The sequence below is a fragment of the Pomacea canaliculata genome, linkage group LG2, assembly GCF_003073045.1.
Source record: "Pomacea canaliculata isolate SZHN2017 linkage group LG2, ASM307304v1, whole genome shotgun sequence".
Lineage (NCBI taxonomy): Eukaryota > Metazoa > Mollusca > Gastropoda > Architaenioglossa > Ampullariidae > Pomacea > Pomacea canaliculata.
The window spans coordinates 22091098-22118633 of record NC_037591.1 but is presented as its reverse complement, the minus strand read 5'-3'; the positions used below and the strand labels follow the sequence as shown (position 1 = coordinate 22118633).

The 27536-nt window shown below is 37.4% G+C and overlaps 2 protein-coding genes and 1 long non-coding RNA gene across 5 annotated transcripts in view; 1 reads left to right on the top strand and 2 right to left on the bottom strand.

Annotated features, from left to right (window-relative positions):
• The window catches only part of LOC112557015, a 25252-nt gene extending 2473 nt beyond the window's left edge, over window positions 1-22779 (top strand). Inside the window, exon 2 of the long non-coding RNA XR_003097878.1 lies at window positions 19544-22779. This is a non-coding gene — a long non-coding RNA (uncharacterized LOC112557015). The remainder of the gene's footprint in view (window positions 1-19543) is intronic.
• LOC112556996 (fasciclin-1-like) lies at window positions 2396-19568 on the bottom strand. The gene is made up of 14 exons (XM_025226548.1): window positions 19411-19568; window positions 18080-18257; window positions 17338-17445; window positions 16682-16851; window positions 14767-14944; window positions 13820-13940; window positions 13054-13198; window positions 9445-9598; window positions 8768-8900; window positions 7891-8038; window positions 7290-7413; window positions 6790-6936; window positions 3809-3929; window positions 2396-3111 (listed from the first exon to the last, which is right to left on the bottom strand). The coding sequence occupies exons 2-14, from the start codon at window positions 18104-18106 to the stop codon at window positions 2903-2905; spliced, it is 1785 nt and encodes a 594-aa protein (XP_025082333.1). The 5' UTR covers window positions 18107-18257; window positions 19411-19568; the 3' UTR covers window positions 2396-2902.
• Window positions 22595-27536, bottom strand: part of LOC112557002 (monoacylglycerol lipase ABHD2-A-like) — a 16945-nt gene continuing 12003 nt past the window's right edge. For all 3 annotated transcript variants that reach the window (XM_025226560.1, XM_025226561.1, XM_025226559.1), the window contains exon 9: window positions 22595-27187. In XM_025226560.1, the coding sequence (XP_025082345.1) occupies window positions 26889-27187 (299 nt within the window). In that variant the 3' untranslated portion in view covers window positions 22595-26888. The remainder of the gene's footprint in view (window positions 27188-27536) is intronic.

Below are 27536 nucleotides of genomic sequence, written 5' to 3'. Positions count from 1 at the left end.
CCATGGTACAGAAATGCCCTGTATGCATCGAAGAGAAACCTTTAAATTGGCATGCATATACAACATGTACAATATTGAATCAACATTCAGTTTATTTTCATGGAAGGCTCTGGTGTGCATCGAATGATGCATTACATAAATCAGTTGCTGTAATTCCTCCCAGCCAAAATGAATATAGACAAATCAAACAAGCTAACGGATGATATAATAAAGAACACAGCCTTGCATGTGTTATTGATGCTATACTGTCTTACACCAATTTCTGTTAGCATTGAGAGTTTTTCATTTTCCTATCCAATCTTGTCATGCTAGAAATCAAATCACAAATTAAAAACCTAATTGGAAGACCATACTCTATTAGTTTAACTGGCCAATGTTATAAACTTAAAACAAATTATGCTTTGTATTAAACAATATGCAAATATGATACAGATGAACAATCAACTTTGACAGTTACTATAATGTAATGCTTAGATGACATAATCTAATGAAAAACAATACACAAAAAATCTCCCGATAACAATTATTCAAAGTCACAAAATCATTGCCAGAAAATCATTCTTGCACTTGCCTTCACACACAGTTAAAAGTATGAGTATTTCATAAAACAAAAATGACATAAATGAAAACACTTCTGATCATTTTTCTGGTTGGTCTAAGTATATAAAAACAATGCATATTAACAAACCATTTTACACCTTGCATCCAGATTTAATAAAAAAAAACCACTTTAATATCAATTTTGATTCTGTGACTTCTATTGAAATTTGGTTCGTTCTATCATTTGTAATGTAATTAAATTACTTGCTGCTAAAAGTGATTATAAAATGAATTAGTGGAAACAGCATCAACACAGGATGTACAAATTAATATTTTATAAATTTCTTTGACAGGTTTGGTACCTCTTAGAAAGACATTACTGCTCAAGAAAGGCCTATTTAGCAAGCCTTCTTACTGCTGTAGCTATCTGAATTCCCCAATGTTACCTATTGGTTACTTACTGGTTATTTACAAAGGTTTCTTAGCAATAAAATTGATTTGCAGTTTTACCCTCTCAGGTGATATAATTTATATAAAAAAAAAACAGAAAAAAAAAAAGAAAGTGAAAACAAACAAACACTTGTCTGCAGCTTACATACTAAATTATTAACGTAATTATCAGCCGTGGACAATTCATGTGTTACTTTCCATATCAGTATACCTTTTCAGCATATGAAACTAACAAATTGCTTGTCTTTCAGCAGGCTTACCAAAGTCCTATCATGGGTTCTAAAAATTTGGATTTTAAATGATCCCCTCTGTTCTTTTTACTTTAAACAGTTACCTTTTTTATTACATTCACATACATAAAAGCACAAAATATGCTGATAACATGAAGCATGTCTAAAAAGCAATCTACCATCAAAACACATCACTGTGTAACATTTACGCTCCTAATGACATACACTTAATAAAAAGGACTGAAAATGGTGTCCAAAAACCACTAGAAGAGGTCAGTGGAAGAAAATAAAAGTCAGCTAACATCACGCACCCATCTACATTGGTTTCTACACATCTACTTGCTGCACGATAGCTATGTACACTGCAATATTACATCAACTTATGTTGTTTGAATGGCATAAAACACTAACAACCAGCCAACTATAGAAAACTAAAATGGAATTGTTTCACGTTTGGTCAACATTCAAATCAGTACATAGGTGGTTGAAAAAAGCATCTTATTCACAAAAGTAGATAGCAGAGTATGAATGTCATCTAAAGCAGTGGTTCTCAAAGTATTTCGGACTGCGGACCACTTTACTTAAGTAAAAGCTATGGCGGACCACCAAGGCCTAAGTAAAAAATATGGCGGACCACCAAGTCCTAAAAATCACTCTATACCAGGGGTCTCAAACACGCGGCCCACGAGCCGCATGCGGCCCGCGAAACATTTTTGTGCGGCCCGTGGCCACGTCCGTGGTGTATATGTATGTTGTGCTTGGTGATTAATTCCCGCTGTGAAAATTACCCCCGTTATTAGTGACAGAGACAACGTCAACTTATTTAATAAACTAAAACTGCCTGTGCATGTAATAAACTACACTAATGTAATTAATAATTAAAAAACTTTTTTAGCATTTAACTGCAGTGACAGTAGTGTTCGTAAAATTTAATGAAAATACATTTTCTTTTCGTGGTGCGGCCCGCTGACTGGCTGTTACTTTCCACTGCGGCCCACATACTAATATGAGTTTGAGACCCCTGCTCTATACTATGAATTTCAAATTTAAATTGCCGCATTTGCTTCATTACAATTCAAAACTAAATGTCCTTTTGTGACAGTAGCATAGTAATAAGCTGACATAAAGCTACCTCGTTATTTGTAATTAAAATGTTAATGTGAGGAATGCATCACTTTAAACATCACTTTGCTGACATATGACGACTGCACCCGCGGACCACCTGACCTATGCACGCGGACCACTAGTGGTCCACGGACCACACTTTGAGAACCATTGATCTAAAGTGTCAAACACCTTTGTCTGTTGCTGTTATACCCTCTCTCTGCAGCTTGGACCACAGATCCACTAAAATTCCACATAAAATGTAGTTAGAAACATGGCATTTTCCCCTGAAAGCCTTTTGCCTTAATACTACTTTCTATAGCATAACAGGTAATGACAATTTTATACATTTATATTCACAATAATTAAGAGTCGATTAAAGTAAAAAAATTTCTCTTTTCAAGTTCCATTTTTACATATAATTATAGCCAATTGTATGCATGCACACACACACGATGACATATACACTCTCTACACACTCACATATTGATTATAGTCTTTGTTTATAATACTAATATGTATTTACAATGATTTCCATGTACTTCTTCTCACTTGCTCCATATGGTTTACCTGAAGAATCATAGAAAAAAGTATATTACATGAAGTCCTAAAATACACAACGTACACATAATAGTACTTGAGCTGAATATGTGAGCCTCTGAGGTGGTAGCATATACATCTTCCTGAACAAAGATGACTCGATCGATGATGTGAACAACACCATTTGTAGCCCCCAAGTCAGAGTGCAAAATTCGTGCTTGTCTTCCTCTGTAGTACAAATATGCGTCTGAAAACATAAGAATTATAGAAGCAGTGCTAAATTTATTTAAAAGAAGCAACAATGCAAAATACTTTGATTCTGCAGCACCATCACAAATTACGAACATAGCACTTTGATCTGAACAGTGTGCCGATCATGCTAAGTGGAATCAGATGAAGTCTTCCCCTGCACAGGGTAACAATGTTATGTAAAGTGGGACAAAATCAGGACAGGCTTTTAGAAGCAGAAAAAGGTGAGGAATGAAAAAAACATTATGCACCACAAATACAACAGATCCATCCTGATCTAGGAAAAGTTGTGATGAGACCTATAGTTGCAGTCCATAACATTCAAACACAAAGTACAAAGATAACAAATAACTTGACATTAGAGAGAATCGAGGACTACCGTCTTCAAAGGAAAAGCTGGTTTTACAGTTTTATTGCGAAGGAATTCAAACAGCTTCACTCTACACACTAAATTCTGTAAGTGAATGCCATCATGTACTCATTATATGATGATGTCCATTATTGGTAGTGTAGTCACCTGTCATGGGTTTTTGGTATTTTACTGGCCCGCAGAATAGCTTCGAATTTTGAGGCTGGCCGCAAACAAGAAAACTTTGCCCACCCCTGATCTATCCTAATGACATGCATTTATATGTAAACATGTGCAAACATACACACACATAAGTACGGCATACAAAGTCAATTTCTTAACTCACATCGGTCAGTAGAACGCTTGTACCGGACTACATCTCCATTGTCAGAGGTAAATTCTCGCTCTTGTGTCAGTGCTGTCTGGTCTATGTAGATGATCTGCCTTGTGATATGGCGGCGCAAGACCTATTAAAAAAAATATTAATTATAAGAATGTGCATATGTACACATTAGTTGAGCTGATGGGTGCCTTATGTCATTGGTGAAAGGGTCTGAAAGCACACAAAAAGTGCTGTTCACATGCTCTGAAACTATGCACTAAAAATTTACAAATATAAAAAAAAAAATTGTATGAAAATAACCAGTGCAAGGAAAGAATCAAACTGACAGTATATTAAAATAACCCAAAGAATATAATAAAAAATTAATGAGAAATTAAAATATACCCAACAGACAGGGATTTATATCAGTACATCTTTGTACCTCAATAACCCTTGTAATTTTCACAATGTGACATTCCCAGTTGTTTTAGGAGGAAATAATCAGTTTATGTCCCTAGCAGAATACTCAATGTGACACAGTATTAGCAAGGTTGTCAAACAGCAACCAGAAAAAGCAATCACATTCATCTTTGTTAGTGGTAATTGTCTTGATTTTAATTGCATGTGTCAAAACATGACTTTTGTTTAAGGAGTGTGGTGATAAAACTGCTGCCTAAAAGTTACATTCTGGTTTTGTTACGGATGCGACCATGGCCTTTTGGTTATAGTGTATTGTGATGAGGTTTTGACTATGAATAGGAGGTAATTCACTCTGAAAATGGTAAGTATATAAGGGAAGAAGTTAATACTATGGATATGCAAGGATATTGTACCCAAAGTTGGGGAAATCTCTAGGATGGGTGGGTGAATATACATACACGCTAAAATGTAGAAATGATTGTGAGATTGTTGGGTGTTTAGGGAATTGATTGTCAATTGACTGAAATGTATGTACATCGCCATGGTTCCTGAAACAGACCCTAACCTTGTCTAATGAAGGTAACATATATTTTTTTAATTTTTGAAACATTAGTTACAGTTTTTTTGTGTGTGTATAAACTGTTACTACATGACTCCTAGTGACATGAGTTCAAGCTTTGGAGTAATGGGTCAGAGTAATCATCGCTACATTGGAACTTCAGACCTGTGGAACTTCCTGCCATTCATTAATTTCATTTCACCAGTTGTAGAGGAGATATGATGGAGTGCAGCAGATGTGAAATACCAGCAAGGCTGGTCTTGCAGTCTGTGTGACAAGGTCCCCCAGAAACAGCCGGTACACTCCTTCATGTCAGTCACCAAATTTTTCTTCTGATTGCCACGGTGTCAGCTGCCTTCCCTATAACCTGAAGCACTGTCTCTGGCAAGGTTTCATGTCGCACAGCATGACCAGATCAGTTTCTGTCACAATGGTGGCGAGCAGTCTCCTGAAGCCCCACCAAGGGGCTACAGATAAAGTCGTTTGTCTTTTGCTCTCTGTGGGAGAATCCTGAGGATTCTCCTGAACCATTTCATTTCAAACGTTTTGATCCTTCGCTCTGATTCTGTGAGCATGGTGCATGTCTTGCAACCATACATCATGACTGGCACAACAACAGACTTGCAAAGCCTGAATTTGGTGCAAAAGCTGATGTTTCTGCTGTTTTAAATTTTGTTCAGACTGGCTAACACCACTGTGATCCTGTGATGTACATCTGCTGCACAGCCAACATACTTGGAAATGGTTGTGCCCAGCTTTTTGAAGCACTGCACCTCATCCAGCTGTACCTTGTTCATCCAAATATCTGCCTTGCTAGATCTAGTGGTGTTTACCATGACCTTGCTCTTTCCATCCCATATGCACTTGCATTTTTGTCTTCAGTAACTTGCTGTTGCTGCCTGCCATCAGCAAAGTGGAGGTTACTGAGCGGCATCCCCCTCAACTGACATGGAGGTGTGATGTTCCTGGAGTGTACTGTGCATGATTTTCTCCAGGTAAATGTTGAACAGCTCTAAGGACAGAGAACATCCCTGGAACACACAAACTGTTGTAGGAAAGAGCTTATCCACTTGGATATGGTAGAGTACTAAGCTTCTGGAGGCATTGTACAGTTCCTTGGTGGTGTGCACCAGACCTTCCTCCAAATTAAACGAGTGCAGTACATTCATAGCTCTTCATTCCATATTCTATCAAAATGCTTCTTAAAATCAATAAAGTTATGGTAAAAATCTTTGTTATGCTGAAGGTGCTTCTTGATGAGGACTCAGCTGTTGAAGATCTGCTCAACAGTGCTCATGCCAGTTTGGAATGCAGCCTGTTCCTTAGCTAGCAGCTCCTCTGACACCAGCATGAGGCAGTTGGTGGCTGCTGGGATCACCACGCATTGAGCGCATCTTTGTGATGCGGATACTAGCGCGTTATAAAACTACATCATCATCATCATCATCAGTTTGGGATCACTTTTGGCATAACCTTACTTGGGTGACTGATCAGTTGATCATTTGATAGTTCTGAGACTGCCTCCTGTTTCCTTTCTAAAGGCACGAATATGACAATTTGGTAATTGCTTGGTTGTCCAGATATTCCGACATAGGGTGAAGAAACAGCCCTGGGTCTAAAGGAAGTTCTTTACCTTTGTAACCATCACCAGACTCTGAAGAGCAAAATGCTGAAAAACTCTGAATCAGCTGCTGCTTATAAGGATGTCAACCGTGAGATATGGAAAGGCATGATGGCAGCAAGGACAGCCTGGATTTAGGACAGATGCAGTGAGATTGATGATGGGCCGACAAGTGGAAGGCCTTTTGCCTGTTCAAGACCCTCACCAATGAAGGCCAATAGGAAATATCACATTACAACAACATAATTATTGGTGTAAGCTGTTTATGGGGAGACAGGAACTGGAACTGTACAACTTATACAGTTACACAGTGGAGAAATGGTCCTAAAACAATACAAATTCCACAGAATATTGGGTATTACCTGCAGCACTTTTAAAATCATATCTCAGTATTTATATACTCACCCACTGCCACCTCCTGGCATCATTTTGAATCTGTTTACCATATGGCTGATTTTCAAAAAAGTCAATGGCTGTTCCATTCGGGATGAAGATAGTGAAAGAACAGCGTTGGTTAATTGTACCACAACTGCGAGGTGCAATGGCAGCTCCCTATCAACAGAGCATTCAAGAGATCCTAATTAAAATTAATCATCTCTGGAAAGCAAGTATAGATTTTATGGAATCTGATTATTAGTCGACTGAACCTTTTCTGCAGTATGTCATTTGTCAGGATGTTTATAAAAAAAAACTATTATGTTATTTTTATATTTATATAAAAAAATTGGATGAACAAACTTTGTTTTGGGTTTTTTACTGGACACTCTATAGTCATTTTTTGCCCTTCAGTCCCATGCTCACTTTCTGTCTCTCATACACACACACAGAGAAATAAGAAATTTCTGAGGCACACATTTACTTCTGTCTGACCAACAAGAAACAAAGTATCATTAGAAAGAACTTACCTGCTGACTGGATGATGGATATTTGTTAACACCTGTGTTGGAGGCACATGGTGCAACTGCCTTAGCCTGTGGATCACTCAGGTAAACATCCAGTCCAGTCATTTGCAGCTGGATATGTGATTTTCTGGAGATAATCAGTCATTAAAAATTTCTTTGTGTTTTGCCAAATTTAACTAGTAACACAGATCATGACTAGGCAGCCCTTGTAAACAGGTGGTATACCTAAAATATTTGAACAGCAAACAAGACCTGAATTTACAATCCAGTCATATTACCATGACCGGCACTTGACTGATGTGCACTAAACAATGTCAGTTTGTTTCAAGAAATTGGCATTCAGACTTTCACCAAACTTCCAGGTGAGTTAATGATAAAATGATTATGAGCATAAAGCACACCTCAAAACAGGCCAAAGGCTCAGTAGTGAGATGTGTTTGGTGTTATTGTTATCCAGTGTTTTCAATGTTGTTTCATTATTATAGTTAGCACAGAGAGTGCACACTGCTTAGCTTGTGATACTGCATAACATAAGCACTCAATTGTTATTATTACAGTGAAATGTCACACAGCATTCCAAGAATATTGAACGTGAGACACTTACATCAGCCAGTCTTCACAGAAAATGGTATCTGGAATGCTTCTGCTAGGTAGCCCAGGCACTCCATCTATAAAGTGTATGAATCCATTGGTAACTCCTACGTCAGGACGTACCACCTTTGCCTTCACATATCCTGATTCCACCCATGTCTCTGAAATAAAAGATAAAAATAATCAGACTGTCTATGTTACATATAAACAATGCCTTACATGCTGCTAATGGGAACAGGATGCAGGAGTTCAAGGTGCTGTTCAACTGATGATGATGTGTATGTTCTGTCTGTAATATTATTTAGCTTTTTAATTTTAAATTCAAAGCATTTTGTTTCTTCCCTTTTTAAACAAAAACTGAATTCATTACTTATATCTTCTTCTTTGTCATATTCCTTTTCATCCCCAATTGAACATAGGGCTGCAACTACACCCCGCCATTGGATCCAGTTCTGGGCATCTTTTTCCAGTTGGGACCATGTCATGCTAGGTGGACTGATCTCTTCCATGTCTGTCTGGGTCTCCCAACCCTGTGACGCCCCTGTGGGTTCCAGCCCAGAGCTTGTCTCATTAAATTGTTGGCCAGCTTTCGCAGGGTGTGACCAATCCAGCCCCACTTTTGCTTCTTGATGTCTTGGCTGGCAGGTTTTTGGTTGGTTCTCTTCCGCAGGTCTGTATTGGAGATCTTCTCGGGCCATCTGATGTTGAGGATGTGGTGCATACATCTGTTGACGAATGTCTGAATCTTGTTGGTGATGGTGTTTGTCACACGCCATATCTCAGATCCATATGAAAGGACTGACTTTACTTTTGCGTTGAAGATGTGGATCTAGGTGTGCAGAGATACACCACTTACAGGAATTCTTACAAACTGTTGACATTTTACTCACCATTGCCCTGACTGTAAACGTTGACAGGGCGGTTAAAGTAGCGTGACAGAAGAGTTCGCCTTGCTTCATAATCTCCATTAACACTTGTAAGCTGAAACTCCATTCCTTGTTGAAGCATGCATAGCTCCATGACCTGCCAAAGCAGAATAGGCAAGTTTGATATCCTCGTAATGTGGATTCATTGTATTCTTCTGTCATAATTTGTTTGTTCTTTATGAAAAATATCTTGAAAGATAAATTAAGTTAGAAAACAATGCACAAAGAAATAATAGGGAACAAATTTTAGTAACTAAAAGGATGAATATTAACTTGGTTTGTGGTTTTTATAAATGCTACAAATCCTGATAATGTTAGCAAAAATACTAAAAACCTTTTTTGCAGAGCAATTTGATTAAATCCAGTATCGGATTAAATAAGTTACTTTTATACTTTAATCCCAATGTGTTTGTTAAAGCTCCAGATTTGCACATTTCAAATAAATTAAACTTATATATGTCATTAATTATGCAATGAGTAACATTTTTTTTAAGATTCAATGATGCAAATGTTATGAGTCATAACTGAGACAGAACTGTACAATCATGGTGGTTTGACCAAAATAATGAAGTTCCTATAAGGAGTTAATGAACACAGCTATTAAGATACAAGAAAAAAGAAACTTTGATAAAACTACTGACCATATTGATGAGAGACTGGTTTGTCTGAAAATTATACATGCTAGGCAAGTTGCTGAAAGCTTGGTTGATAGGAACAAACACAGTGACGCCATTAGGCAGTACAATAGCATTCTGCAGGTCATTGCGAGATTTGATGAGCACATTCTCAAATGTCCTAAAACAGATTCAAATAACATTTTTCAATATGTTGCTCACCCTAGCACATGTACACACATACACACACCAAGGCAGAAGAAAAAAGAAAATAGTCAATGTAACAGATAAATTTTGTGGCGGCATCTGTCGGTCCGACATTTTCTGATCTGACCTAATATGTGAGAGATGATAATAGCATGACTTGGCAGTACAAAGGACAAAATGATGCATGGACAGAGTATAAGAATTTGTTTACTGGCCAAGTGGCACTGCACTCGGAATATGACTTGATGATAAAAGCGACAAAACAAAAGATAGAATAACCAGGACTATCCTATACATACATACACACTACCCCTCTGCCTTGCTTGCTCTCTCTTCCACTCTCCCTTTCTTTCACAGATTGAGACACTACCACACAGACTGCAAAAGGACACATTCAACTTGTATTGGACCTGACACAAGATACAGCAGAGTTCAGGAAGCAAAGAAACTGCATCTCAACCGGGAAGTTCTAGCCTGGATGAGTCTATACCTGACCCTGGAAGGCAGGAGACAGAACAGGTCGCATCCACCACAATCTAGTGTGCCCTGCACAGACTACGCTGGGAGTAGATTCTGTCCACAAGGGGTAGGTCAATACCAATACATCAGTTAGAGGCATGCACCACCAGGTTAAGTAGGACTTTCTGGTTTTGGGTGGTATTGCAGTACCAGAGGTGACAGAGAATGTCAGCACACTCTCGATCACCGTCCAAAAAAACTAGACAAAAATGGCCCATCTCATTACAAATTTCTTCAGCTGATGAAGAAAGTAAAGGCAATGCCTGGTCTTCTTGATAGTGGAAACCACACTGACTTCCCAGCTCAGACCAGTGGAGATGATGAAGCCCAAAAATCAAAAGTGTTTGATCTCGCCATATAGTGAGGAGTGAGAGGCTCAACAGGACCTTTGTTTCTGCAGAAATCAACTATCATATCTTAAGTTTTAGATACATTGATCTATTGAGTATGACACCCAGGTTCTCAGCAAAGCCAGACGTAGGAATGGTAATATTGTCGAGCTGGAGAGAGAAGGAGTTAGGAGATGGGCAACAGTCCTGTTTTCAATAAGTTGAAGTTTGTTGTTAGTCATCCAGAAAAATATTGATGAGAACAGCCAACAGTCTATTGGAAAGGTATGAAGAAAACCAAGAAAGAGCATTGTCAGCAAGACATCATGGAGTTTCTTGAGAAAGAGCTTATTGAAATGGTCAACGGTGTCAAAAGCAGCACAGACATCCATAAGGGGGAGCAGGCAGACTATCTAAATCAGGTGACAGAAGAAGTTCAGAATCAATTTCAGTGCCATGGTACTGTCAATACGCATGCTGAAAGGGATTCAGCAAGTTGTTGACAGAAGTGCGTACTGAGTTGACAAAGAACAGTCTTCTCTAAGAGTTTAGACAAGAAAGACAGATTGGAAACTGGACCATAACTTTTTTAGTGCATTGGGGCCAAGATCATATCTTTTCAAGATATAGCAAAATGATGGCTTGAAGACTTTGGGGAAGGATCAGTAACAGTGCTAATGATGTAAAGGAAGACATCCAAGCAGAGAGAAGTTGACACTGAGTCAAGGTAACAGGTTCTGATGGACATGGAACAAATGGTTTTGAGGACTTCATCCTGAGTCCTGTTGCAGCCCTATGCTTTACTGGGGGCGAATAGGAACAAGAAGAAGAAGAATCCTGAGTCCCAGAGTGGAAGAAGAAAAGTGGAATACCAGAGAAGAATGGCAGGTAGACAGGGATAGAATGAGGCATTTTATGTATCATGTGAAGTATTAAATGAGCATAGAGGCGGTCCTCGACTTACGACGTTGTTCCGTTCCTACATCGCGTCCTAAAGCGATTTTCACAGTAAGTCGGAATATACATACATACTGTACATAAATAACATACTGTAAGCACTTATCCTATCCTAACACAGTAATTAAAAAAAAAACATATAAAATATGTTTAATAATGAAATGAAATGCACAGCAAACACGAAGTTCGCGCTACGACGCTTACGACGCAAAACCACTGAAGTGGAAACAAGGCTTTATACAGTAAATGGGAGATCAAAATCAAAAAATCAAATCAAATCAAAACAGACTTTATTGTCTGCCCAGGAGGACAGAAATTTGTCTTTGCTCACATACCCATACAGACATTTAACAAACAGTTAGGAGTAAAAGTGAGGAGTAAAATAGTGTTGATTGCACCAGTCCATCAAGGCAGTGTATGTTTATCCTAACAACAAACCTTGGGTGACCAAGGGCCTAAAAGCACTGCTGAACAAAAAGAAACATTTGTTCATCACGGCAGAAGCCCACGACAGAAGATTAGTACATAGAGAGGACCATGATGCTATCCGTTGGGTGGGCAGAGGCTCTACGAGCATACTAGTTAGTCCGCTTTCAGTAGTTTGCCGGTGACCAACGAGTGTCGACGAGATTGAAACAGAGGTCGAGTTAGCTCTCGCCATAACCCGATGTGTCAGAATGCGGCTCGTGGTTACATCTTGAGCTCGCTGGAGGGACCTGCCAGACGTCGAGTGTTGATGCTTCCGCATGACGCAAGAGATACGCCGAGAAAGATCTTGGGTGTCCTAGTGGAGGCGTACGGCGAACGGAAGGATGTCGACATCAGTGCCACAGCAACGTGATGAGGTGGTCGACGAATACGCCGCGAAGCTCCAGAATTTAAGCAGGCGAGGTAGAAGGCGGCGCAGAGCGTCGAAGTGGCGGCGATTGACACCATCTCGGAGGACTGCAGCCCGACCGGTCAGGGAAAGTGACTACCCCCGTTTTCCGGAACAGGATGACAGGGAAATAAAGTGTAGCTGGCCTGACTGGAAAGTGTCCGACGGCGAGGTTGTCATTATGGCAGTTGAGTGATGGCGTTGCTCGACACCGGCAGTGAGGTAACGACGTCACTGACGAGTGGGCACGAGGGCACATACAGGACTTACAGCTAAAACAAACTCAGGAGTGGCGGTGGTGGACATGTTTACGGGCCAGCGTCTGAGGACGTTCCTATCCTGGTGGTCAAGGACCTGGTCGATGTGGTCACAAGTGAGCGCAGGAGGCGCGTGTCGCTTCTACTAGGGAAGAACGTCCTTGATCAGATAATGGACTCTACCGCAGATGTGGCGCAGGCAGTACAGGCAGCCGTGCATGAAGCTCATCTTGAGAAGACATTGTCAACAAAAGGACTGGCTAGGGCCGCTGGCAACACGCCCGTTCCAGGATGCCAGGATGTCGTACCCACAAACCATCCTAACTCCGGGCTGACGTAACCTGAGGACCGCCTGTACCAAGTCTAGCTTAACCCTTCCTAAAGAGCTCGCACCTGCAGATGCAAACATCTTCATATCTACTGCTCAACTGCATTACATTTTGAATAAGATAAACATGAGATTTTATTCTCATTTTTATCAGCTACTTACGTTGCAAATGAAGTTAGCCTGATCTCGTCTAAAGCAGTATTGTAAACATAGCCCAGTAAAGAGTCAACGAAATGCACCACACCATTCTTGGCAGTGATATTGCCATGGACCACCTGAGCTGTAACAGCTCCACTGCTGACAAACACTTTAAAACAAAAAAAAAAAAGACGAATAAGTTACTATTTAGTTCATTACTACTTTTGGACATTGTTGGTGATAGAAAATAAAATCTAGTAAGAGATTGAGTCCTTCATTACCGCAGATAAACAGAAGCTTTAAATGACTTGTAATAAATGAAAAATTAACTAAAAAGCAAAAACTAAATATAATTTACATGAGCATATTTGATTACACTAAAAACCAAGGGTTTATTTAAAATTTTTTAAAAATAATAATCAAAATAAAAGACAGAAAGTAAGGAGATATTTTAGAAAAGCTAGAATTGAGGTAAAAAAAAGGTCAAGAAGCAAAATAATGTTAATATTTTTCTTAAATCATATGTTCTAACAACCGATAATTATATAATTAAATAAAAACAAAATGTAATATTTTCGGCAATAAAGTTAAAAAAATAAAACTTTACTTGCTTGAATATTGTACTCTTCTGTTTATTGTGTAAGCATAACTAAACACATCAACTACAAGTTATTTTTAAAGTCTTAATTTAAAAAAAGATCCTCATTAGTTGGTATAAAAATATCCGTACCTATCTAGTTTGAGAACAAGAAATACTCATCACAATAGAGAATAGACAAATGTATAGAACCTGTCTCTCTCTCGCTGCTGATTCTGTAGATGAGTTGTCCATACAAGGTGTTGACACCTTCATTGTGGTACACAAACGATGTATACATTATTTGGTCTGGAATAATGTGCCGCTTAATCACCTGAAAGAGAAATAATAATAGTCAGCAATGGCTTTGTTTTATGCTGTCCATGTGGGACTGGTCGATGTACTGGTGCTTTTGAGATTGCTTATATCAATTTCACAACAAATGTTTCAAAAAATAATGCTATGAAAATTCTCACATCAATTCGTCTTATTTCTATGATACCTTTATTTCTATGCTAAAATGAAAATACATCATATTAAGAGTAATTTTTTCAGTCATATATTAGCAATATAAAGTCATGTCTGCAATATGTATTTAGGGTTAGGGTTAGGAAATATGAACTGATTTACCAAGATGAATTAATTACAAAGATGAACCTCACATACAGTTCCTTGAATTATTAATTTAAATATTCCCTCAGCCACATGAAAGGTTTTTAATAACTGATGTAGGTAACAATGTGTATCGTTATACAGATAATACTCTTCAGAAATCTCAGAAATAGTCTTGACGTCAAATCTGGTAAACAACACTAAATTTTTTGAGCATTTATTTTAATTTACTGATGATAATAGCAAGACTGCTTCAATTGACGGTTAGGTCAGTGCACTCAGTAAGAAGTCCAGAAATACACAGCTTGCAAATACCAAACTGTGTGGTGAAGAAGAGAGGAAATGTAGGTGACCATCAGATGTGCTTCCATGCACCCAATGAACATCATTATGAAATACAGAATGCAAATGCAGTCAGACATCAACATTTTAAAACATTAATGACAAAACTTTAGAAAAGAATAGTATAAGCAGTTGTTTATATTTTTAGGTTTAAAAGAATGACAAAGAAAGATAGAAAAAAAGGCATCTACAAGTGTCATATTTACATCACGAAGGAGCTGTGAAGATCCTCGCAGTTGCTGCAACTTGTCGGAAGGTATGCGAGCGATCGCCTCTTTAGTAGGGACGAATACTGTGACACGCTCATTACTGTTCAATGGCTCCACCACATCATTCCAGTATTCAGCAGGCAAGAACATCACTACATTGTTGTAGAATGCAGTACTGATGAATCACAAATAATCTTTTATTATTTTATTTGTATGGTTACAAATGTGTATACTTATGAATGTGTGTGTGTGTACACTCATGGAGAGAGAAGAGGGGATTTCTGGTGAGAACAGTTTGCCTTTCTTGAGGATAATTATATCAGCGACTGATGGAAGACACAGTAAATAGAGAGTTAGTGAGGTGGAGGGCAACTGCAGCCCCATCAGATACAAAGGCCTCAGCTGCTAAAAAAAAAAAGTCCTGCATGTCAAAGTCACCACAAGACATTTCTCTATTTCCACGTCTTTTCCTAGCGTGGGGGGGAGGGGGGCGCACACAAAAAGAAAGGGAGCGCATAGCAGACGACGGTTGAGGTCATTTTTCTAAGGGTATATTTTATTCGCCTTGAGAGAGATAAGGACCTTTCTCACTGACCATCACGCTTTATTCTCTCACGCGCTCGATGCCAATGGTGCGTGACGTCATTCCTGCTGTACGTCATGCGTCGTCTGCTAGAAAGCTATCAGGTGCTGTCTTTACCATCGAGGGGTTCGTTGTTCAACAGAGGAACGCCACAGAGCGTGAAGGAGACAGAGTGAAACTTTCCTTCCCAGTCTAATGTCGGGCTTGAAGGCCTCAGTGGCGATACCTTCGGTCCGTCAGAACTACGCTGCAGTGTGTGCGAATGTTTTTCATCGCGCTTTTTTTTTCCATTTCCCCCCTTTTTAGATTTTTCAATCATCTTTTATTGCGGCGTGGGACGGTTCTTTGTTTTTTCGTGATTATTATACGATATTTATTTTCTGTGTGTGAATAAGTGTGTGCCATTCATTTCGTCTTTGTTGTGGTCTACGCTCCTCAATGGTTTGTTAGGAACGTCGTGTCCGGCCTCTGGCCGAGTAACTGTTTGATTGTGGCGACTCAGTGAGTGGCTGTGATTGTGTACTGGAGAGGCTGGGGGTGAATGCCAGAGCCCTTAACAACACTGATAATTTGTAGTCAGTGTATGCTGTAGCAGAAATTCTCAACCTTTTCCGCGACTGTATCTCCAAAAGGTGAAAGTATGTCTGCGGGTACCCCTCGTGCATTAAGTTCGGGCATTAAAAGTACTTACTTTCATATTAAAACAATATATAATTATTTATGTCGCTGCATACCCCTGAATAACCCTTGCCGTAGGGGTAGGCGTACCGCTGGTTGAGAACCGCGGTGTATTTGGAGCAGACTTTGGGTCTAAGTCTTAGCTTTTGAGATTGTAAAAGTTCACTGCAAGAATTTGCTGTGCTATGTGGACACACACGAGACTGCAAGTGATGAGCAAACCGTTGCCTCAATCAGGATCTTATACCTTGACTTTTAGCATAATCTCCACGTAGTGTGAGCAAGTATGTGTCGATTGGTAAGTGACTCTGGTTAAAACAACTAGTAATTACCAGGCTTTGTTAGAGTCAACAGCTACATACAAACAGCAAACATGACAACCTATTAGTACTGAAAAACCTGTCAATCATTTATATTACAAAAGAGTTATAATCACACGATACAGAACGCAAATAAAACAGTGTTTTTGCACAAAACTGCATACAAAGACACTGGAATCTAGACATTTTACAAACATTGCCATCAGCAGCTATTCGCCTGTATCAGGAAGCATAAAAAAAGAAAAAAAAATCATAAAACATTGCATGAAACTTTCATACCACAGTCATCTATAGAAGTATAAATATTTAACCACCATAAATGTACACTTACTCTGGTTGTTCTTTAAGAGAGATAAACCCCTTAATTCCATATTGGCTTGGGAGTTCCAAGACACGATCAACAACATGTATCATAGATCTTCCTGCTGGAATATTTGGTCTCAAGATCAAGGCACCATTAGCATAGTACTCTGTGGGACCAGCTGTCCCACTGGAAACATCCTAAAGAAATAAAAGAGAATATTTATTAAGGTACTTTATTACTTTCTATAGAAAGAGCTATTTATCTTTACACTGTATGCATTTGCAAGTGTGCATGTGAGAGTATGCAAACAAATTCTTCTGTGCCAGCCTACATGTCATTTCCAGTTAAGACTGCCATGCTCTTGAGGTCAGGAACATGTCCAATTAAATAAATTGTTTCAAATCATCAATCTGCTTCTTAATTATTGACTATGAGTGGCACTACTAATGATCTGGCCACTACTCTTGCAATCTCTTACCTTTCTGACTGAAATTGCATGTACATCCACACATCATCAGACATTCTGTGCATTACTACTTGGAAATATTAAAAATGTTTTAACTCTTAATAATTAGCTAATTAAAATGTTGCTGAGAGGATACTCAGTTATCTACATAGAAAACATTTAAGTTCCCTTCAAGAAAATCTGTAACAGTTTTAGTGTTTTGGAAAAGAATATGTACCCCTTCACGTCGAGAACGAATATTGAAGAAAATTTTGGTTTGGTATGCTGATCTGCTCATTTCTGGTCGCTGCTCACTGAACGTTGTTGTTTCCAATAGCTCTAGTGACTGCAAACAAGCATATTCAAAGTGAAACCTTAAATATGAGATTGCTGTACAAAAGGGGGATATTATGTGCATCTTGACAATGTCAGGGTAGTTATTAAGACATTCACCTGTCACTACTGTAGAGTGAGTCCCTGGGTTCAGATCTTGAGCTGTCACTGAACTGCATGATCTGTTATCCCTAGTAACGAAGTGCATTTCCTTATTTTTTATATGTACTTTGCGAAGTATGTAATGTTTCGTAATCTTATTACTATACTACTGTCACAAAAGTATATTTAGTTTTAATGTAATTGTAATGAAACAAATGCGGCAGTTTAAATTTGAAATTCACGGTACAGAGTGATTTTAGGCCTTGGTGGTCCGCCGTATTTTTTTAGTAAAGTGGTCCGTGGTCCGAAATACTAGTATGTTTAACTGCAAGTGTTTGCTCCATATCTGCAAGTTGATTGATAACTATTGCTGCAAAATGAAGAACATGATGACATAAGTTTATGCTGTGTGTTTGTATGCATGCATGCAGAGTTGGCATGCTTGTCAATGCATTCCTTGCAGACATAAACATATACATTTATGCATATACAAACAAATCCATCGTTACATGTGCTTTTACATTTGAGCATTCACACTCCCTTACGTGTGAATGCTGTGATGTAGGCCTCATTCTGTTCTGTTGTCATAGACAGCATCTCATTTTTGCGTGCAGGTGGCAAATTCTCAAATGCAGTATCATTCCAAACAATGATAGTCCAATAATTTTCTTGGGCATACTGGAACCTTGATGAATACTGTGCTCTATTTATCAAGGCCAAAAACTGAAACAAAGATGAATAGATTAATTTTTTTATTAAATCATTACTTTCTATCATGCTGAAGTAAAACTGGTCTTCTTGTTCCTAGTCGCCCCCAGTGGAGCATAGGGTCGCAAGTGATGCTGGTACGATATAAAAAAATGTGGCTATAGGTCCAAACAGTTTCTAGTATATAATATATATCTATTCACATACATATATACTGTTGATGGAGGAGGAGGGCAGAGAAATTGGTGTTTTGTATAGAGCCAGCAACTAAGGCTATTTCACCACAAGGCAGCCAGCCCTGTAAACAAATGCCACAAGCTGAGAAAAAATAGTGTGCCCAAGACGAAAGAAGAACCCAAGACAGCCAGCCCTCACTGTACTGGTGACAGGCGCTAACCGTTGCGCCACTGGACTGCCCTGCTGCTTATGGAACCTAACTTCAAATGCAACCCATGATTAAAGAAACATGAAGGTGCAATTTTCAAATTTTTTTTTTTAATAGTTCATTTACAGATCCTTACTCGCCTGATCAGTCAGTAATGCAGACCTCTTTGTTATTGCGATGACAGAGTTAAGATCAATCATATGTACCTAGAAAATATTTTTTTCAATCCATTTGTGGTAGGGAGTGAGTATGTATGAATTTCATCTTATTTCGGCTTCAGTTCATGTCTCTCTAGACTTTTCTACGGCCTCTATCCACAACCGCTAATAGTAATAAAAACTTATCACAGGCTAGTTTGAATTTGGCAACAAAATCACGCCACTAAATACTGTTGATCATTATTTCCTCGCACGATTAAAAATTTATCCTTTATTCACTTTTTCCCCTCTGTTTAAGTTTTCAATTCACTGTAATCTATTTATTACCCTAAAGGTCTAAACCTTCCTAAGCCGCCTCGAGCTTAAACCCGGAAACGCTAACTGCAGATTATGTGTGACTGATGTCTACGCATCTTTACTGAACAATTCAAAAAAACAAAACAAAAACAAATAAACAAAACAAGTACTTGTCTGCATTTGCTTAAAAATAATGAGAATTAGTACTGTATTTCATTTATTGTCAAAATAGAGAACATTCCCCTTTCAATGATTCCAATGCGAGTGTGAAGTCTTCACAAAAACAACAAACACTAAACACAAACGTTGTTTTTACTGTTTCACGTACCTGATTACATCCAAGTTTAGGAAGAGAATCGTAAATGTTGGTGGCAACAGATATACTCTGCCCATCACACAAGATGATAAAAAATCCATGAAAGAAGACAGAAAATGTCAAAACCGCTGAAGGCATTGCTCAGGTAACATGCATTACCTGTCACCTCGCTTTACCTGTTTCCGTCCCCTGAGGGCGACACAGTCTTGGCGAGCCAGGTGCTAGCGGACAGACAGGTTGGATTATTGGCTTGAACAGGTATCTGTCGGGTCATTTCTCACTGTGGTGGCAAGTATGGGGAGAATAGCTGAAGAAATCTATTCCATGAGCGTGACGTCCAATCGTTCACCGAATGTCCACCGTGATTATAAACGAAGGGTGGAAACCATAGAAAAGTATTGATGTAAATTGATGAGTGCAGTTCTCCTGTCATTGTCGCATTCGAATTGTCAGAGAATGGTAACACATCGGTACTACAATGACAATTCTTTATTTACAAGAGGTAAAATAAGCAAGAAATCCTTTTTTTTCCATTTAGCCCTCGCCCTTTACTGGGATGAAAATTAACTACGTAAATGAATTGAGAATTATAGAATAAGCTTTAGTAAACATAAAGGATCGAAGGTGGATATGTACAGAAGTACGTGGTGGTTTAGAAAAAAAAAATGTATATATTTACAAAGTTTCCTGGAGTTGTGAGGTATCTCTAGAGGCCTCATCTATTTGTCTTGAAAATATTTAGATGGCGTAGAAAGCAGTTCAATTGCTTAAGATGAAGAGGGCGAGGCTGTTCCATAGCACGCTCAGAGTATTTCATACTTGATTTAAAAAGGTCTAGTCTAGGAATGGGAATACTAAGTTTTGGAGAGGTTCTACTGTTATTAGAGGAATAAAGTAGAGAGAGTCTTGGCTATAGTTTGCCCGCCAGTATTTTATACCTGAAAATACATTTATTAAATTTAAGTCTTTTAGAGGAAGGACACCCAGAGAGGTGAAGTCATTTGGGTCTATTTTCGGTTTTAGCAGAACGGCTTTGATTGCTCGCCTCTGAACACTTTCTAGAGGTTTCAAGGAAGCTCCACTAGCGGAGTCCCAGACTGTGGATGCATAGACAATGGTTGACTGTATGTGGGTAGTATAGAAGAGTTTTCTTGTGCAAGGGTCTAGGAAATGTTTAATTCTTGACAGCAGGTAGACTTTCTTGGAGATGCTGAGGCCAACATCTATTAGGAAAAAAAAAAAATGCCCAGCAACTGAAAACTTATGTAGTTTTAACAGACGTGAAAGAAAGGTATAAACTATGCAAAATGTATTGTTTAGTGGTAACAGTATACTATGCTTAAAAAAAAAAAAATGGCATGAAATTTTTTTAGAGAATCCTGAATTGTTATAAGCAAAACATTATTACTCAAATGACAGTACACGCACCCTCTACTTGTATGTCATGAAAGCTTGCCAAGATGGGGTAAGTACTGAGTATATCATTCAGTTTGAAATGGCATTCAATAAAAACTTAAAATGTTTTGAACTCTCTCTTTCATGTGGACATATGAAAGCTGATATTTTGTCATTATTAATAACCGTGTCAAAGATAACTGACACAGTTTTACTTGTATAAATATGACATTGATAATTAAAGCAGTTTCTTGACATGTTGAGTCAAGATCATAATACCCGGACAATTGACCCATATTTTTTTACAGCAGGTCAATAAAACCCCAATAAATGAACTGGGCAACTAAAAACCCTCCAACAGGTTTTACTGGGTGTCTGAATACTTGCATTTTACAGCTGGGAAGCAACAGGACAATAAGACCATAACAGTATTACATAAAAAAGGCAGTTTTTGTAACAGGCATCCAATAATAGTTGTCATAAATCTGCCAGTGCTGGAGACAAGAAAAATGTCCATGGTACTTTTCAGTTGTGTTCTTGTAGTCCCTTATCATCTAAACTGGGAAGTGTATGTAGCAAAAATGATGTACAAGGCCATTGGATTTTTCATCCAATTGTTTTTCCTTGGACTGCTCTTGGAACTTCATTGTGAGGAGGTATTATCACAAACTGACAGCATTTTGCCCTTATTTACACTCTACCATTTTACAGAATGAGGATGGGGGATGGGAGCTAGATAAATCAGCCTAAAATCACATCATCTCGGATGTTTTGACCTCCACCCACAGACAACTTGACTCTTGCCAAGAGCAAATCGAACAATGCCGAGAGACGAATCAACCAGAACTTGTTGAAAGTCTCAGGGAAAGTTTGCCAATTGAGATCTTCTATTCAGCATAATTATTCTGGACAATTCTATAACTGATGTCCATGAACCTTCTGGAAAATCAATACATACACACACACTTTTAAGACAGTATCCCACTCCTCCCATAAAAACCCCAACAAAAAGTGAATACAGTAAAATATGGAATGATTAAAGGTGTGTTTTAGTAAGCCAACAACTTCAGCGGAAAAATTATTTACTCAGCTGTGCACAATAGGCAATATTCATGTATCACCATTTTGAATACTAGAATAAGGGTCAGTGGGCTGTACAGCACAAATAAAACTCTCTTTCCATTCACAAAGAAAAGTGGACAGATTTTTAGGCAAATGTGCACATCTTTGTGTGTGTGTTACTAGCTGGCAAAAGAAGACACTAATTCATCATTGGTATAATTTTTTTTAACTTTCTAGTGCTCCTCTTTACAGTTGTTTGCCTTAATATACACGTTTTTGCATGTAACTTTAGCATATTATTGATAATCTTTATGTTATGCCACTGATATTTAATCGGTGATGAGAAATAAAGCAAATACATATAAATATATGCAGACAATAATTAAAAGGAATTTAAATATTGCATAAAATACATCTTATTTTTATGGGTACTCCTTTATTTTCATTGCTAAAACTTTGCTCTGTTGATTCTCTAAATCATTTCAAGGCATTGTTGGAAAAAACATACCATTCACATAAATATACACCCGCACCCACACTCGGAGGCATAAATGTGTATATTTCTTCGAACTGTATCTCAAAACCACCTTTTGTAAATTGTTAAGTGTTTAATCTTAATTATGCTTTCCAGTGATCCAAGTCCATAACAGACAGACAGCCTCTTTCTGGTCTCAAAATATTTTCATCTGGTGCATAAGTATCGCTTAGTTTGTTAATGCTCTGATGAAACCAACTGTCATTTATAAGTAAATGTCAATTTTATTGCAAACATGTCTCTCACGAAAATCTTAATGATCTCAAAATACATCTTAAGCACGAGTAGTCTCTTTTTTGTTTTTTTACATCAGGTTAATGTTAAAATACTCATACAGAACCAATAATATGCAGCAAAAGGCACGACATTATACAAGGTAAAGACACAAAGCAAAGCACTAGTTATCTGAGAGACAATCAAATGTGAAAATTGCATGAGGTAGCAGACTTCAGATGGTACAAATGATTATGGCAGTACTAAAATGAAATCCAAGTAGTTATCATAATAACATTTTCGATTACTCATTAAATAAACTTTAAGTTGCACAAGTCTGTCTGTTTATAAATAATTAGGTTGAAAATAGTTAAGAGAACATCAAAGTGATATATGGTACAGAATAGCGGAACTAGCTTGTCAACCAGCTTAAATGTTTGTGTCAGAATAAGAATTTATATACTAAATCTGGAATGTTTCGATCAAAGTCACTCTTTAATGGTGCTGTTGAAGTCTTGATCCAGTCATTTAAACTGAGTAACATTTCAAAATGTCATTAAACTGATATAAGAGTATTGGTAAATGTCCAGGAATAAAAATTTTTAGGACAAGTTTTCAACTAGTTGTGCGAGCATTTTTTTTCCTGATCTTCAGCAAAAAGGTCAGACAAATGCAGAATAAAATCTAAAAAATAACTATATATTTATAGAGTGTGTGTGGGTGCATATTAAATGTTATGGTGACAACTGAATGGTCCAAAATGCAAACACAAACATGTGCCTGGTTCTAATGCACACACATACACAGAGAAAATTAAACCTGAAGCGAAATATTTCAAGACACCGAAAGAACTAGCATATTTCACAAACCATTCTACTCAAATATGTATGCATATACAACTCACATGCAAAATATAACAGTTCACATTAGTCAAGATTAGTAATATATGTACAGTTATTTCACCTGAAGATCTCCCAAGTCTTTTCAGACAAGTCAGTAGGGGCAAAAATTATCACAGAAGACCCATAATCATATTTATTACAAATAGCTTCAATCAACCCCTGTAGCCGAAAGACAAATACTGCAGAAAGGATTGCCATAATACAACCATTCAAACATGCTCAAATTTGCAAAAGCTCATGTTTCAATATATGGCACTGAAACATTACTTTTAAATAATAAAATCAGGAAGAAAATAACTGTTTAAAGACGTATATAAAAAAATGAATATTTTCTGCCTCTGATACAGTCTTGTTTCAATAGCTTTCGAAACAGACAATAACAAAATTTCATTGATAAACATTCTGACAAATATGCTTTAGGATTTTTTAATTTCTATTTGACAGGCAAACAGCATTTTCTGTCTAAATGTCCTTACTTAAGTGCAACTCCAAACACACATATTTTACCCCTAATGTTAAGGAGTAAAACCACAGTCGCTTAGCAACCTAATGAAAGTCTGGCAATTATGAGGTCTTGGGTTTATGGTTTCATACTTAATGCTCCATACTACATACCTGTTTACCCACATGTATTTGCTGTAGAACTATTATTTGCAACTTATGAAAATGGCATTAATTTGGGCATCATAAATAATAATTTTACATTTAAGAAAATAACAAAGAACTCTTCCCTTTAATGACTATTTTTAAGTCAGTCTGCAAGCTGATTACTAATACATGTGAGCAGGGGAAGGAATTGGAGGAAGCAATGGCTGGCAGTTTGTGCCAAAAAAGAGGTCTGGCAAAAATCTACTCAGAAGTTTTAATGACTGCAAAGCAAAAGTGTTTCTCAATATGACTTGGAAAAGGCAAAAGAAGCCATACAGGACAAGATTATATGCTCAAAATACTTGCTAAGCTTCTTTAAATTTACATCATTCCTACTCTAAGTCACCATTATCATTCAAGGAAAATTTCAAAACAATGACATGAAAGTTATTACAGATATAACTTCTTCCAGGCAAAACTATGTACACTAAATAGAATTTTGGGTTAAAATGAAATCACCTATCATCATTAAGTGCCTTCACATTGACAAACTGGGCATGGCTACAATTATCATGCCACCAGTTATACAATGGTGGCTAGAATTAGTAAATAGAATGGGTATACTGAGTTAATGTTTACTCCAGAATTTTTATGCAAAGTCAGTTAAGCCAGTGGTACTCAATCTTGCTTCAACTGGGGTCATATCAGGTTACCCCAGGATAGTGAGGCTACAGCTATCCAGCATGTAAAGCTCTCTAGCTTAAACCCCCCTCCTCCAACATCAGACTGGAATGTAAATATAAGCAAGCAAATAGCTGTGAAAACAATGCACAGTTATTTGGGAAGAAAAACTCAGGACCAAGGTGATTAAACAGCTAAGAGAAAAATAAAAACATGCACAACATGTTTGTATAGATAACGTTTACATGCAATAGATATGTTGACTAAACATTGCTTTGGTATGCAACGGATACCATATGTGACACAGCTGAGATCAGGTAAACTATTATAGCAACGCATAACAAAAAAAGAATAATCGAAAATAAAGACCAAACTGCTTTCAAAAAGTACATAAAACAGACTCTTCAATTGATTAATTGACTAGTAAAATCAGTTCTTGAAAGAGTTGTGATTTACAAATGCTATTCAATGCATTGGTTATACAAAATTTACAAGAAGTGGAGATGCACCTTAAAGTCAACACTTAAGAAGTGGAACATAGGACATTTGGTCAGAAACATGATTAATAATTAGTTAACCCCCAAAAATCATTATTATGAAACATTTAACTAATACACAACCTGCCCACCTCCTATATCTATGCAGACAATCAAAGAATAATACAAAAGACAAACATGCTCATGCAAAGTGAACTCCAAAATGGCAGAATTTCCAAGCAAAGAAAAATGTTTTTCTGCTCCTGTTGTTTTTAACAAAAACTGTTCTCTCTCTCATACACATACACAGATTTTCATTATCTGCACTCATCACTTTATCCTATAGAGCATTTCTATAACAACCAAGCTGCAAACCAGTTTGTACATTTCTCTGCACTTTAACATAAACACAGTCACTTATTCACACACACACACATTTTCTCACTTTCCACCTTTCTGTTGACAGTCCCAAAAGAAGTCATGTAGTTTGTCCAAGTATAATGTTCATAGATCAGAAAGGGTCCCATCAGCTGCAGGCACTTTTATTTACTGCTTGTCTTTTAATCACAGTATGTTATAATTATGAATGTTACAATCACTACAAAAATTGAACCTATAACCAGAAAACGGATGTAAACCAATTATGTATATATCTGCATGTTTCATAACCTTAATTGAAACTAAATAAAAAATAAAATTTTAAATAAAACTGACATGTCTGTAAGACATTGGCCAATAAATTTATGATGGAATTTAGTTGCATATTAATACTCTATTTGAAAAGAAACTAAAAAAAAAAAAAAAATAAACCCACTCTGTTTCCAGTTTCAGCAACCAGGTTCAAGTATATGCCTACAGCTGTTTTTTTCCTACAGTGGTCCAAACTTACTGAAAATGCTGAAATCATGATTAAACAGTCTTTAAAATTAGTTTTGTATTTACACAAATATTTTCAGTAGTCTAGTAAACCAAGTTAATCTATGCATTAAATACATTCTCTTAATAAAAAGAGAATCTTTGACATTTTGCTCTTTGCATAAAAGTTTACAAAACAAAGGATTAAGATCTATGGACTGGGAAGGGCAGAGGGGAAGGAAACTGGTAAAAAGACAGAAAAAAATATATATGCAAAGAGGAACAAATACCAGCAAAATATGCTGATGACAACTCTTCAAGCATTACCAGCATCTGGCTAGTAGTCCTGGACACTGCTCATATCATTTACTTTCTTTAATCTGCTGAGACTTTGAGCATATAATGGTAGGTGATGTTTACCCATACACTCTATCAAAATATCTTTTAAACGATTTTTCCCTTATCCAACAAACATGCCTTTAACTGTAAAACAAATCTGAAGTGAAATCAAATAAGAAGAAAGACTAATTTGGTTGACTTTGTTTGATCATTCAATAACCCTGACGGGACTACAGATTTCTCTGACAGATTTAAATTCATTGCTTCACTAACAAGGATAATAACTAAGGATGGCAAAATCAAATCTTGTACATTTCTGATCTTAATCTGCAGAACTTAAACCTTGTCTATCTTTATATTATTCTCTTTTTTTTCCTAGTCCATAAAAAAGCTTCACATGAAAGACAAAGCAGATTAGCAGTCACTCCTTTGATGTCGATTCTGTTAATCACTGGTAAATGAAGGCAGTTCATCCATTTCTTTTTGCCGCTCTTCCCTGAGTTCACCCTCACTGTTACATTTTTCCTGCAATAAACGCCCTTCAGCAATCTCGATTGTATCCTTCAATGCTGAAAAGGCACCTTTTCCCTGCTCCTTTTCCTTGAAGGCAACTATGGCATCTGCAAGCTGGCACACACAACGATCAAGCCAGGACACTTGAAGTGGACGAAGATATCCACTTTCATAGTAGCCAAGGTGACCCCCATGCTTTGTAGTAATGAAGAGGGATTGGTCATGAGTTTCTGTTGAGGAAGGAAATGATTTTGTTACAGTAATAAAAAAAAGATTAAAGGAAGATGAAGATATAACATGTTCATATTCAGATTTTAAAAGAAAAGGCAAGGGAAATGGAAATTGTCCTTAAATGATAGACACTAGAGTTCTGAATCATTTCTACTTAAAATTTTGGATTTTTACTAAGAACAATTGTGTATAAAAAGTTGCATGCAGGTTGCATTGTTTTGCATTCTCTTGGAAAGGAAAACTGATGTAAGTATCACAGTGGCATTTCAAATTTCCAGACTAACAATACATTCAATTTGGCATCTTGTGTAGTCTTGACTACAGCACACTTCTTAGGCTTGTTAAGCC